Source organism: Convolutriloba macropyga, chromosome 8, assembly GCF_964194025.1.
Source record: "Convolutriloba macropyga chromosome 8, txConMacr16.3, whole genome shotgun sequence".
In the NCBI taxonomy this organism is placed as follows: domain Eukaryota; kingdom Metazoa; phylum Xenacoelomorpha; order Acoela; family Convolutidae; genus Convolutriloba; species Convolutriloba macropyga.
In genome coordinates this window covers 24,393,425-24,408,329 of record NC_134475.1, presented here as the reverse complement: position 1 = coordinate 24,408,329, position 14,905 = coordinate 24,393,425, and the positions used below count along the sequence as shown (strand labels likewise).

General features: G+C 39.7%; 2 protein-coding genes across 2 annotated transcripts in view; one reads left to right on the top strand and one right to left on the bottom strand.

The window, feature by feature from the left end:
• Window positions 1–14,905, top strand: part of LOC142344611 (uncharacterized) — a 324,571-nt gene that overhangs the window by 174,654 nt on the left and 135,012 nt on the right. The gene's annotated exons all lie outside the window — the stretch shown is intronic.
• LOC142344028 (zinc finger CCCH domain-containing protein 15 homolog) lies at window positions 1,965–3,521 on the bottom strand. The gene has a single exon (XM_075395480.1). It carries the CDS (start codon window positions 3,467–3,469, stop codon window positions 2,186–2,188), a length of 1,284 nt encoding a protein of 427 aa, XP_075251595.1. The 5' UTR covers window positions 3,470–3,521; the 3' UTR covers window positions 1,965–2,185.

Below are 14,905 nucleotides of genomic sequence, written 5' to 3'. Positions count from 1 at the left end.
TCGTTTTTCACTTTCGGTGGTGCTGTGTTTGACTTTGTCTTCGCGTTTCTGGTAAACTTTTTTTTTTAAAAAATCCGTTTAAGAAGGGGAATAATGGGTTTTTAATCAAAGAGGTAGGTCTCCAAAAAATTTCCTAATTTTGATTTTGCGGTTTTTAAATAAAATTGAGAATCCTGTGTCAATTAACAAAGAAACAAAAAACTAGCTCAAAAAGACGGCAAAAATAAATTTTTATAAAATGAGAGTGGACAAAAACGTCAGTTTTCCTCGTTTGAGTAAATTGACAAACTCACAAAAACCCATATAAGGCTCGAACAGCTCCCTTACTTCGAAGAGAAAAAATTTAAGCAAAATAATTGCTCTATTCCCAGAAACATATGAACAATAGCCAAATTAACAAGTCAACGGCCAATAGATAATTTAAAACAACCCTAAAATAACCCCTACGAAAAAAGCTCAATTTAAACATTTGGCTGAGACAGCCTAAACGCTTCAAAATTTGGAAAACCATGAAATAGGTTTGAAACGTTATTTAACAACCAGATATCAAATGAATTTTTTTATAAATACTAGATTGCCTGAAAATAACTATAAAGCACAAAAAATCGAAGCTGCTTTAATGAGCTGCACATGATCAAAAAATGTCGGTCGCTTGGAGAAACCTTTCTCATGCCTATTTTTTGCTCTAAAGTGGGAAAATATACTTCTCTTTGCACCACACTAATTTTTTTCAGCAACTAAATCACCATCTGCTTCACTCCACATCATTATTGATTTAAAAAAGCATTCCTCCAATACTCGAATCATAAAAAGACATACAATTATTGCTTAACTTAATTTGATTACACTTAGTCAACCAAATGGAGCGAATTACCATCAACCGGCAAGCACATAGCTTTGTCAGCAGCCAGCTGCAGCTGAGGGAGGCTAGCTTGAGCTTAAATGAGGGCGGTGGGCGGTTACGCAGATGCTTTGGCGAATCATATACTAAGAGGCTAGTGAGGTGCAAGTCTCTATGTGAACGGCGCAGCGACTTACCAGTTCACTCCGACGAAAAGTTAAATGCTCAAATGAGATCAAATATCTAAGGAAACGACCAGCTGGACTAATATAATTGATAATTTCGTAGCAATTCATAATTTTCTATTTTCTTTTTAAATTGAGCCCAAAGTGCTAATTTAGAGTAGTTCCCTAGCATAAAGACAGATTCGATAGTTTGGGCAGTGAACAACAAAAACCGCCTGATAAATAAATGGAAACCAATTGTTCTTGACTTTGAACTCTTTTAACATGGACAAATATCCTGCTGTGGCTTCGCATGGTAATGCGAAATGTAATTTAAACTTACCCTGCAACTTCTTACCAAATAGGCACTTGAGTGTTTCGTTTTGACATCCATTTCGCTTCATTATCGCGCAGCATCCTGATTTTATTTAGGTTGCGCACATATGATTTGTAAAACAGGTTTACTGGAAATACAATTATTCGCGCCGAGAACAAATTAATCTCTACAAACTTTCTCCATGAGCACTTTGAATACATCATTCTTGACTTAGGAAAGTTATTTTAAGAAAAGGCTAGCAATGCACTATACGTTGCCTGACAGCCGAGGAGCAGTATGCCTGATTTGACAACCAGAAGGGTGCCTAATTTCAGATAACACCAGTCCTCTGTCATCGCTTATATCCATTGATGACGCTCCATTGTTCAGCTATAAGTTCCTCCAATTTTATTTAGAGCAAGAAAATTAGCGGTAAGCCAATTAATAAAAGGGAATTAACAGCTTTTAGGTTTTCCTCTATATAACCAATAAAATCTTTGTGTAATCATGAGTGGGGTTTCAATTAAAAACTTGCACATTTACCCCTTTCTCAGCTCTGGTTGGCTGCTGACTTAATATAAGCAATTGAACCAGAACAGAGGGTGAAATTCTCATCCTAGCCAACATCTCAACTGATAAAAGCTCATTTTTTGCATTTTAATTACAATTTCATATTCCGATACCAGCTCATATGAACATTAATCTCAGGAAAGAAAAATAATTGAGACATCTCAAAAAGCACATAAACCACCGATTCCATTGTTTGCGATCAAAGTAGTTATTGGAGCTCCACAGGATATTACTTTTTGCAAACAAGGGAATCGTATCCGCTGTTAAATAAAAATTAATCATTCTATTTCAAAATCAGTTCGTATCGTCGTCATCTTCATCATCGCTTAATTCCAAGTCGTCCAATTGATTAATTTCTTGTGCAAACAACTCTTCGTCAATTTCCAAAACAACCCCATTTGAGCTAGGGCCAGGTTTTTCATTTGTTAATGACACAGCGGGGTTGTAACTCGATGGACCAGCACCGTCAATTGATTTCGAGCTGCACGGCTCATCGTCAGTACACGCTCCCGCCTCCTTTATTCCGTTCACTTGAGGTTTTGAAATATTTTGTTTCTTGTCAGCAAGTTGGCGTGCCAATTCCGCTTCATTCTCTTCGATAATCTGCATAGAGAACTCCTCCAAATTAATTTCTCTAACAGGACCTGAACTAATGCCGTCTGCTTCTTCAGCGTTATCGCCATCTTCCCGTTTGTAATCGAACACCTGTCCGTCTCCACCTGCGTCATCATCTTTAAATCCTTGTGATGCTTGAAACGTGAACATTTCTCGGCCACTTAGTCCTTGAGTTTTGTCCTTCTTAAAATCGGCTTGTTTCTTGGCTGTCTCCGATTTCTTCTGTTCCGCGCGTTCTTTGAGCTTCTTTTTCTTCCAGATCAAAAATGTCTCGAGCGTAATTTTTGTTGTGTCCGAAATCATTGCTCGTTCCTTCTCAATTAAGTCCTCCAGTGATATTTTTTGCTCTTCATCGTCGTCATCTTTCTTTTGGTTCTTCAAAACGTAACCCTCAGGTAAAGCGTGCCGATATTTGCACGCGTTTCCACCATTTGGACATTGCCAAAACCAACCGTACAATTTCTTTTCAACTGCTTCCAGGAAGTATTTGCAAACGATATCAGTTTTAGTGGGATCATCGCTGGCAGAAAAGGTTTCGGGTGCAAGAGGCCCTTGCTGGGCATCTCGTTTGTCCTCGAAGACGTTGATTTTTTGTGTCTTTCTGTTGACGTTAAGGTCGTGTGAAAATTTACATTTATCACCTTTTGTGCATTTAGCTTTCTTGAACATTTCACAGACAACGGATTTTGGATCCACCCCTTTTGGAGCAACTTGCTCAACTGATTTGAACAGAGCATTTAGATCATCGAGCTCTTTCTGCTTCTTATCTTTTTCTTTCTTTTTCTCGGCCTCTTGGTTCCGAGCATTTTGAGCAGATTGCTGCTTCACCTGACTTTGAACTTGCTGTATGAACTTCTGTTGTTTTGCTCCTTTCTTGTTCTTTAGACCAAATGTTTTGTCTTCGATCACCTTTTCTTTTTGTTTATTTTCAGTTTTCTTACTTACTTGTTGCTTGGGAGGCATATCTATCTGTATCGAGCATGAAGACTCAGACTCAAATAAAACTTATAAAATATTCACTATCTATTAATAGAATGAACTCAATTCTGATTGGACAAAAATGTAAATAAAAAGTATAAATACGAAATGCATAACACGAATTCATTCATTCATTCTTCAATTGATTCTTGCGAAACTTAGTGCTATTTTCCAACCTCAGAACTTGTGAAATTTTCTCATCTTAGCAGAATACCGGACGCTTGCGAACCTAAACACTTAGAAAAATATTTGAAAAGGAAACATAAAAACGGTATACGGAACCTAAATATTAGTAGGAAACTCCTACCAGAATAACCTTACAGAGAGCTATCATATGGCGACAGAGATCAAGAGCGTCATTCTGCAACACTAAAGAAACGGAATCAGAGAAAAATCATCACAGCTGAAGCTTCATAAAAAAAAGAAACAATTGTCTCAAAATTCATGTTTATCTCAAATTAATGTTTATTCTTTTGGGAAATTTATCACTCAAAAACAAGCAAATTCTGGATGCCGTTTTACAACTCCCCAATGTCAAAATTGTTCCATCGATCTCCAAGAGGTATGGAATATTCATTATTAAAAATAAATCAAACTCATTAAAACTCAAACTCCAAGAAGGTGATATACACGAACTTATAGAAGCTAATACAGGAAAAACCAACTTAATCACCTCACAAAAACCAATACGCCAGACCTGCCCACTTTGTCGATTGAAAACAAACGGACAAGATCAACAGGAGAATTGTTCCTTTCACTCATAAATAACAACAACAGATATGGCCGCGCCGCACCCACCACACGTATCGCTCAAACGTTTTGCCGGACTACCCAACGAAAATTGGGACCAATTTGAAGGTCTTTTGAGAGCAAGCATAGCAGTTGCCAGAATTCCGGCGGATCACAACCAACAAGCCCGATACCTACATTTACACCTCGACGGAAACGCATTAAACTATTATCTACGCTTACCAGAAAACACACGAAACGACCTTGATGACGCATTAGAACAGTTACGCAACCGCTACTCAGGCCCAGACCAACGGCGTAATTTTGAGTTAGACTTACAGAGCAGAAAATTTGATCCCGTGAAGGAACAACCAGACCATTTTCTAACTGACTTACAGCGGCTTGCCAACTTAGCAATCGTCGATGACGTTGGTGCCGGAATTGACCGCAATGACGAGCGCACAAGAAGAATCCGAGAACAATTTATACAGGGGATGCCCTTCAAATACAAAAAAGTTCTTCTCAGAGAATTGGACAATGTCGGAGTAAACGACTTATGCTCCATAGTCAAAAGACGACTTCGAATAGACCAATTAAACCCAGAGCCAGCACACACCACAGCCTTCAACTCACTAACAAGCTCCCAAAACTCTGCTTTTAACCAAGCGGTCGAAAACATAATGGCAGCAGGAATAGCTTCAATTCAGGCATCAGTCTCACAAACAACGCCACCAAGATGGCCGAACACCACCCAAAATAAATTTAACAAGCCTTTCACAAACTACAACAGAAATAACACAGCATACAGAACGCCAAACCAAAACAGAAGCTTCTCAGGTTATCAAAACCGCCCTTTCTATCGAGGAAGAGGAAGAGGTACAAACGCGATAAGCAGATACAACAACCAAAGTCAACAATACAACCAGCGACAACGATCTCCCACGCCAATGCGAACTTTTTGCAGGATATGCGCAAGCAACGAGCATACCGCACGTGATTGCACTCAGAGGCAACCACCTTATCGCGATGCAACAATGCCATTCAACCAACAGCCAAAAAACTGAATAACCTGCATGCTTTTTTACAAAAAATTTCTTACTGTACAACTAGCTATAACGAAAACGTCTTTCTAATTCCTATTCAATTAGGCTCAATTACAATGAAAGCCATAGCAGACACTGGAGCATTTAGTAGCGCTATGTCACAAAAACATTTTGATAAAATCTACAATCATTTAACGCAAAAACCCATAAAAAAAGCACCACCCGAAATTACCGTCTCCACAGCGTTTATGCATCAGTCTCAAATCTTATTCACGACAAATTTAACATTCAAAATTGGCCATTTAGAACTCACAGAGGACTTTATGGTTTTTGAGAAACTCTCAGGCATATTACTTGGATTCCCCTTTTTCGACAAAAATGAAATAACAATCGACGCCCACAACCGCTATCTACATTTCCCTGATTTCACATTTCAGCTGAATTTGATGCAGACAGCAGGCTCAAAAACATCAAAACGATTCAATAATAAGCGTAAAATTTATCTAAAAACAACCACTCGAGTTATCATTAACCCCGGCGAACAGAAAATGATTGAACTCATGCCCTATCAACCATTAGAAGCAGATCACCAAATTGGAATAGTAGAGCCCACAACAAAATTCGAAAACATAGGAGTCTGCCTTACGAGTACGATAAACAAAATGCTAAAGGACAAACCAATTCAACTAATGGCTATCAACACAACGGAAGTACCAATCACAATAGAAAGAAACACACTACCTGCAACCTTCACAATAATCACACCCGAACAAGCTCGCTATCTTATCCCATTAGAGCCCAAGTTGCTGGAAACAAATAATTTCTCAAAGACAACAAAAACCATATCGAAACATATTGAGAAAGTAGCGAAGGGCCAGCTAAATCACATCACAATTAACCACAACGCAAAATATTGGTTTCCAACCCCAGAGACAACTGAAGATCCATCCAAACTCACAGGACTAGAAAAACGGATTTACGAAGAACTCATTCGCTTCAAGAAGAGAGAGTCCATTCGACCACTGGATAATGCAGAGGACCGAAAAATATTCTTGGAATCCTTTAACTGGCACGGAAGTGTCCTAACAGACGACGAAAAGAAGAAGACAGAGGATCTCTTATTGGAATTCAACGATATATTTACAAGACATCGCCTTGACATTGGCTACTCCTCAAAATTCTCAGTAAAACTGACGCCTGATACTGATAGACCAGTATATTCAAAAAACCAAAGAGTTTCCATCCACCTCAAAGACGATCTCCTAGTAGAACTCGCCTTATTACAATACTACGGCGTGATTACAACGTTGCCATTCAGTAGATATTCATCACCAATCTTTGCAAAAAGAAAACCGAATGGCAAACTACGAATATTAATAGATCTGCGTAAAATCAACCACTTGATTCGAAATGACTATAACAACAACAATTTCCCAATAGCAACACTGGCTGACGCAGGAAGCCATCTTGCAGGCAAAAAGCTCTTTTGCAAAATGGATGGAAGCCACGGATACTACTCCGTGCCAATGGCCGACGAGCAATCCATTCAACTGCTCGCTTTCAATTTTGCATCGCGAACTTACGCATTTAAAAGATTAGCACAAGGACTGAGCAGAAGTGTTAGCGCATTCAGCTCATTCATGCGACAGAATCTTGACCCCGTAATTACCGCTGACAAATGTTTTCAATACGTAGACGATATTGGAATAGGTGCTCATGATCTCCCAGATATGCTGGAAAAACTATCAGCAGTCTTTACGTGCATCAGAGAATCAGGAATGAAGCTAGCTACAGATAAATGCGCCTTTGGTTTGAAGGAAATTCAGTTCTTGGGGAACACGATAACTTCAGAGGGTTTGACCCCCATCAAACAGAAAATCGCGACGTTTCTCAGAACATTCAAGATGCCGAAAAATGTTAAGCAAACAAAAAGAATGATCGGTTTCTTCAATTTTTACAAAGCCTTCATACCAGAGCTCGGAGAAAAGCTGCTTCCTTTTTACAGATTACTTAAGAAAGAAACAGACTTTGAAATAAGAGAGGAACACACCATAATGCTAAAGAAACTGACACAAGATCTACAATCAGCCTGTGAAATATCACTGAGGCTACCGATGACCAATAGACAATATGTTATTATGGCCGATGCATCATTCTATGCTGCTGGATTTGTATTAATGATCGAGAATTACACCCAAACGGCAAACGGAACGTCTGAACACAAAATTTATGCACCTGTAAGTTTTGGATCACGTATTTTCAAACCAAATCAACTCAAGATGTCAATCTACGCGAAAGAATTTCTTGCTGTTCATTTTGCCCTTGATATGTTTGCAAACATCCTTTGGGGATGCGAGAAACCAGTACTAGTCCTGACAGACAACAGAGCTGTCACCAGATTCTTTCAAACAAAGATCATTCCACCAACGCTGTGGAACGCATTAGATCACGTATTGAGTTTTGACATAATACTAGGACATATCCCTGGAAAAGCCAACCTCGCGGCAGATTACCTCTCAAGGATACACATAAACCCGAAGGAGAAACTCACACTTCGCATCAACTCGAAGATACCAATCAGTGAAGTCCAAATTGACACTACCGCCGAAGTCCCGGACAACTCAATTAATACACTCCTGCACGAAACATCCAAGGAAAACACTAGGAAACACTATCTTTTTCAGACCGTCAACGAAACAGACCAAACAGAAATCATTGAGGAGGTTCATATTCAACAAATAAAACCGGCGCAGCTCCAGGCAATACACGAACACAATCCAATGGACGACTTTGATACAACCGGTCACTCGCCACTGAATCTAAGAGCCGAACAACAAAAAGACTCAGACATCAAAAGAGTTATCCTTTGGTTCGAAAGAGGCCCACCAACAACCGCCCAATATCTCTCAGCAGACTTGAAAAAGTACCTGAAACAATACCCAAGACTCGCTATGTTTGACGGAGTGCTACACAGAAAGTTCTACAATCATACGGGCAACAGCTTCATCAAACAATACTGTGTTCCAATTCACTTGCAAAAAGAAGTACTCTTCCGCATCCACAACAGTGTCTGGAGCGGACATAAAGGTGTGTCGCGTACCATAGCCGAATTTCGGAAGCGGTTCTATTTCCCCAATTTCACCGAAACACTAACTGACTACATCAGAAACTGCGTGACTTGTTTACAAACTAAACCTAGTCCCACAGCAGCTTTGAGACCGCCTCTACAACCAATGTCTTCCTTACAAAATTTTCCAGCAGATGTACTCCTCATCGACCTTGTCGGCAAAATGCACCCTTCACCGTACACCTTCAAATTATCCGGGATAGATGTCTTCTCGAAATACTTATTCGCAATACCTCTGATGAAAGGTGACGCCGACGTTGTAGCCCGAGCGCTTATTTCTATCTTCCTGAAACATTCATACATTCCATCACAGATAATCTGCGACCTAGGGACAGCTTTCACGTCACATTTAATGAGCGAACTTGCCACAATTCTTGAGATCAAACTCAAACACTGCACATTGAAACACGCACAAACAATTGGATTACTCGAAAGAAACCACGCCCCACTCAAACAAATTCTGCGAATAAATGAAAACCAAACGTCTTCTGACTGGCATAGATACGTTGATATTGCAGTATTCATACACAACACTACCTACGCTCCAGCAATAGGGTGTACGCCATCAGACGTATTTCACGGACGCACACCAGTCAACCCACTCGACCTACGCTTTCAAAACACACGTCTTTGGCAACACAAGCCAAAAGCGGATTGCATAAATGAAATCCAGGATAAAACAACTGAGCTATTCGCTTCCGTGAAAGAAAATCTTATTCATTCATACCTCAAATACAAGAAATATTACGACAGGAAAGCCAATGCATCTCCTCTGAAAGAGCACACTTATTGCCTCATTTTGGACCCAAAATGTACAACACAAATCGCAACTATGAACAAACAACAGAGCAGATGGATTCCTATGTACAGAGTGGAAAAGAGACTCATAAATGCCAATTATATTGTGCGGAAAATTAACACAAACTATACACAATGTGTACACAGAATGCGATTGCGACCAATAAAACCACAATATGAAATCCAAGACTTAGCATCAATCGACCCTCGAAATTTTGAGGCCGATCCCTCAATCCCTGAAGAGGAACGAGAACCTCAGTTCTTTGATAACCAGATCGAGAACCACATCAACCAAGAAGCAATGACTCTACCCAGAACAGTGCCAGAAACGAGATCAATCAGTTTCAATCAAAATGTACAAACAGCGAGCTTCTCAGCACGAGAACCGCCAACAAACCATCAACAAATACAACAGGAAACTATATACGACGGAAATACATTCTTTGTAGAAGGCTCCGTGCCGTCTGAAGCAAGAGAAACACCAGAAACAATAGATGTGGGAGATTACGTCTTTTCCGCAAACAGTAATTTCCCTCAAACAGATGCACGATTTGGCTCACAAAGGCCCTACAACCTGAGACGAAGCGACCACCTTGCATTGGCAAGAGAGCACTCAGTATATAACAGCCTACAAGTTTCCGAAGAAGATCCGCAAGTGAAAGTGATCACTTACTTCCCACTCAGTCATTACCCTGACCCTGACCTCTCCATTGTTTTCAGTGATGCAGAAAACAGCGATATAGAAACTAGCACCAGTGACCCCGAGTCCTCGCTTGAGTTCTATTTCTCAATAGCCTCGGGAAACATCGATGATACCTTCAATTCTGCGGAAACCAACACTTCAATGCCCCAAAACAATGATGCAACTGAACAAACACCAGGAATGGAAGATTCTCTGCAAAATTCAGCAAACGAATCAGCAGTAACCAACTCCCAAGAATATAACGAGGTAGCATCGTACGACGATCCAGTATTCGAAACAACAGAAACTGACTCAGACATTAATTTCCAAGGTCCTAGGCACTCATCGCCATTAAGGCATAGGGTACCTCCCAGAGAATTAATAGACCTAGGTCCAATTTTACCAAACAGAAGGCGGGTCATTCCACTAACTCTCCATAGACAACAAATTGACGGTAATCTTCATCAAACTCTGGACTACGCAACGGATACAGAAGATTCTTTACTATGACGTCCTTACTTTACTGCTCCTTTCTTATTGGCTATTATCTCGCCCAATGACAATCGTTTGTATTCACTATATATACCACAAAAATAACTAGTAAAATCATTCTTCAACTTTACTCACTTCGAAATCAGCAGCATTCTCAACCCAAAAAAAAAAAACTCCATTCACTAACCATGTTCAATTACCTTCCAGAACAAGCTATAGCCTGTTTCCTACTTTACTTATTGACAAATATTCAAACCACCTCAAGTAATCAGCCAGCAGTGGCAACTAAAGATGGTGTACTTTTTAACTTACATCAGAAAATTCTCTTAACAGAAAAATTTGTAAAGACAGAAATTCTAGTCCCTTACCCAGTCTACAATAAAACAGTAGAGTCGAAACTTACAAATCTCACTCGAGAACTGGCAAGTATGTGGACTTCAAAGAATTATGGTTGCCCACTCAATTATACCAACATGACTGAATCAACATCTGGTTTACAATGGATCGCGAAACAAGCTATCATGGAAAACGAACTCGCACAGCAGGATATCGAAACCTTAAAAATAGAAATGTCACAACTCCTCCGCTCACACGCCGCAACGGACACAACTTTTTCTCGAAAACCAAGGGCAGCAGCCGCTGCAGCCGCAGCTGCTGCAGTTCTGGGAATTGGCATTGGCGCAGGAGACAAACTCCTGTGCTTTATCAAATCCGTATTTGGAGGATGCGACAAACGGGTAAAACGAAACCAAGAAAACATCAGACAAGCCATGGCTTACCTCCAATACCTGACAGAACATGTCGAACAGATAACAACTTCACAGAACGAAAAATTCTTTGTAGTCTCGGGAGAACTTAAAGCAATAAAAGAGGCGCAGGACGAGATAATTAAAACCCAAAACAGGAACTGGGAGCTAGCAGAGGGGCAGTTCACTGCGCTCCGTCAGAATGTCCACCATATGAGAAATTGCGTACAATACCTTTATGTACGCGAACAAATAAACCAACACAGTCTTGTCTTAAGCAATATCTTTCAGACAATTCTGGCGAACATTAAAACCTACAGAGCAGCTCTGTACACCTTTAGAATAAACGTTCTGAATTCACTAACACCACTCATGAACCAGCTATTACCTATGTCGCTGGTACCTCGTCAGCAGCTCCATGAAATCCTTACAATGGTACACTTACAACAAAATGGGCTACAGGACCGATTGTCACTTGCCGTACCAATCCAAGACATTCTCTCGTACTATGAGACAAAATTGGTCACACAAGTTGAGGCAATTGAATCAGGTCTGATCCTGACACTGGCCATACCGATGGCATCAAAGAGCACAGTTATGAATGTGCTGCATGCCATTCCCATCCCCATGCCAGACGGGGATACAGGCAAAGCATTAGTTTGGCGTTTAGAAGCCAAATACATGGCCGTCTCGGACGACGGAGAAGAACTCGCGTTTATCGATGACAAAGAGCTCGAAAATTGTATTGGGTCCCAAAAATATGCAATATGCACAAAAGCCATACCTACAGAGCAGACTTATCAGTCTTGCATGGCTACACTTTTATACCACGACGACGAGCTACTTGCATTGCAACGCTGTCAATTGGATGTAATCGAATTGCCATTGACTGAAAAGGCTCGCAATCTCGGCTTCGGTCGTTGGTTAATTACGTCGGCAAGCGACGACTACACACTCATCGAGAGCGCAGGGAATGGCAGCAATCCCTTAGCAAGGATTGAGCATCCTGGATGCAGAGTTTGCATCATTACACTGGGATGTGGAAAACAACTGCGTGGACCAAACATTCATTTACGATCAGATCTTACAGCTTGCGATTCGGTACCGGCAATACGACTTGACTTCCAATTACCTGACCCAATAAGTACCATCTTTAACCTCCTACCGCCACTTGAAGAATTACCAAGTTTCTCATCAAGATCAGAAGCACAAATTCAAATTCTACATCAGATACAGCCACAATTCCAACAAATTGATTCAAGAAGAACCAGCAAACAAACGATCGAAAAAATTGCACAACCAATATTGGAGAAGATTCAAGCACTGAAACCAAAGCTTGAGAACAGACTGAAAGAATACATTCCATGGCAAATGTCATTATTATTTGGATTCCTTTCATTCCTGATAAGTGTTTTTCTACATCTCACATACTCACATTTTTTACATAAATGGGCAAAACTACACCGCCGGTTTCCTTTCCGAATAACACACGAAGGGAGAAAGATCAAAACGAAGCCAGTGCAAGTAGTTGCAATCAATGACTATGAATATCTACAAGAGCATCCTGAACATCCACTACATAAATGTTCACTTGTTCTGCCTTTGGAAATTAAAAACGAATTTGACACCCAGCAGGACAACGATAGCACACGAGTACGTACACCGTACACCTTTTTGAGGGACTACATCAAACGACTGAAAAGATCGGAAGAGCCCACACTAACGATTGAACATATTAACAGACCTCCACCTGTCACTTCTCAACCAATTTATACTCATATACCAGACCATACACAACCAAAATTGCCCACCCATTACGGAGCATACCCGCTTCGAACCATGAACACCGGAAGTGTCTAAGAGAAAAAAATTTCATTTAAAAGAAAAAAAAAAAAGAAAAAAAAATTTTTTTTACAAAAATCTGAGAAGCAAAAACGCCTAAGTCCAAAAAATTTCCCTTGGAAAGACTAATTTTGAAAAAAATTACAAGTGTCGAGAAAAATTTTCAACTTTAAAGTGCGATATCTCGAAAACTAGAAGAGCTACGACCCTCAAACTTTCAGCCCAAAAATCGGACTCAAAAAAAAAAAGAATAACGGATCCCCGGGCTCCTCGTGGAACCCGGCTTAAAATTTTTCCTAAGTCTTTCCTCAAAGATACTATTTCAAAATTTGGAAAAAAAAAATCTAAAAAAAAAAACCGGAAACTTAAAAGAAAAAAAGAAAACTTTTACATTACAATGCTAATCTCATCAGCCTCCAAAACGCCGCTTAGTTATCAGCTCAAGCGCTAAAGATGTTTGCGCATAAATAATCGCAGTCCAGCATTAACACAAAAACCAACGGAAAGACACGCGAAACAGAAATTAGCAACAGCGGTATTCTTAATATTCGAGCAAAAACAGACCTATCAGGTTCTTTGATTTTCAAATCCAAAAAGAGGACATCAGGGACCATCAAACTCTAGTAACAAAACAACAACCAAGGAATCACATTCTAAATAACCGAGAAAAATGATAAATCAACTTACCTGCCACATAACAGAATCAAACCAGAATAACTTTAAATAAAACGAAATCAAATACAGTTTTAACCTCACACGGGGAAGCGAATGTGTGAAATGCAACACAACTCAGACCCCAAAAATGAAAAATATACACGATTTAACAAAGAGCTAAAGCGAAAATGGAAATTTGAATTACCAATCAATCACAAGACAGGGAATTATTTTCAGAAAAGCGGAAATATTTGGGGAAATGCATTATTTCACTATTTATTCCTTGAATGCAGAAAACAGACTCCAGTAGCAGCATTTACTAAATTGTATGGAAAAACAAAATTTTGAATGGCTGAACCCATTTACGAATTTTTCATAGAAATACAAAACCCAATCTTTACATCCCTTAATCATTACAACGCCACAATCGATAGTTATAGAATCTCCTTTTTCTTACACCAGGAACCACTCATCCAACTTAATATACGCCAGGAATTTATTATCAACGACACAGTGACCGTGCACACATACCCTGTTATAATTGACTACACATCCCCCGTTTGGTTAGAAATCCAAAACTGCATAAATAACAATAACCAAAACGCCAACATTGATTTCATTTTTCACCATCCTTTAGTTATTGGCAACCTCCCTCAACACTCACAGCATCCCGAGCCTATCCCCGACACCCCAGAATCCCCCGACTACGAAATTATTTCAGATGAGCCTTTAACCCCTTCCCCAATCGCAAGTTCCCCCTTCAGCCAACCCCCTTACTCGCCATAGACAATTCCAAACTAAAATCCCAAACACACTAATGTCCAGGTCCTCAACCCCCGAATTTCTCTCACTCGAACATTATGAAGACACTCTCCCATATTTTGATTTTATATCCACAAGATTTACCCTATTTATGTATTTTTATATAGATTTTAATATTTCCTTGTGTTATTTTGATCAATACCTTAAATTTCCTGATGAGTCCATTGTGTTCTGGGTAACCACGTTCGAAAATACAACCCACAAAGTAATTTTTGAAAAAAATTCTCCCTCCTACATTGACGTTATTTCATTTATAGAACTTAGCACAGAGGAATTTTTACACGGGGAATTTGAATTACTAAATATTAATTAAAATGAGTAATTTAAACGATAATGTAAATTCGCCCTTCATTAATTGGGATATTTACCGACAAGACCATGACGAGGGTTACTTCCCAACAATTCTCCCTTTCCCCATGTACCTTTACTTGCGTCATCGTCGCCGAGCAATGCTAGTCACATTTGACGACTACATTGTCCGCAATG

Coding starts and splice junctions, on each gene's coding strand:
- LOC142344028 (XM_075395480.1), bottom strand. CDS start 3,469: ATGCCTCCCAAGCAACAAGTAAGTAAGAAAACTGAAAATAAACAAAAA.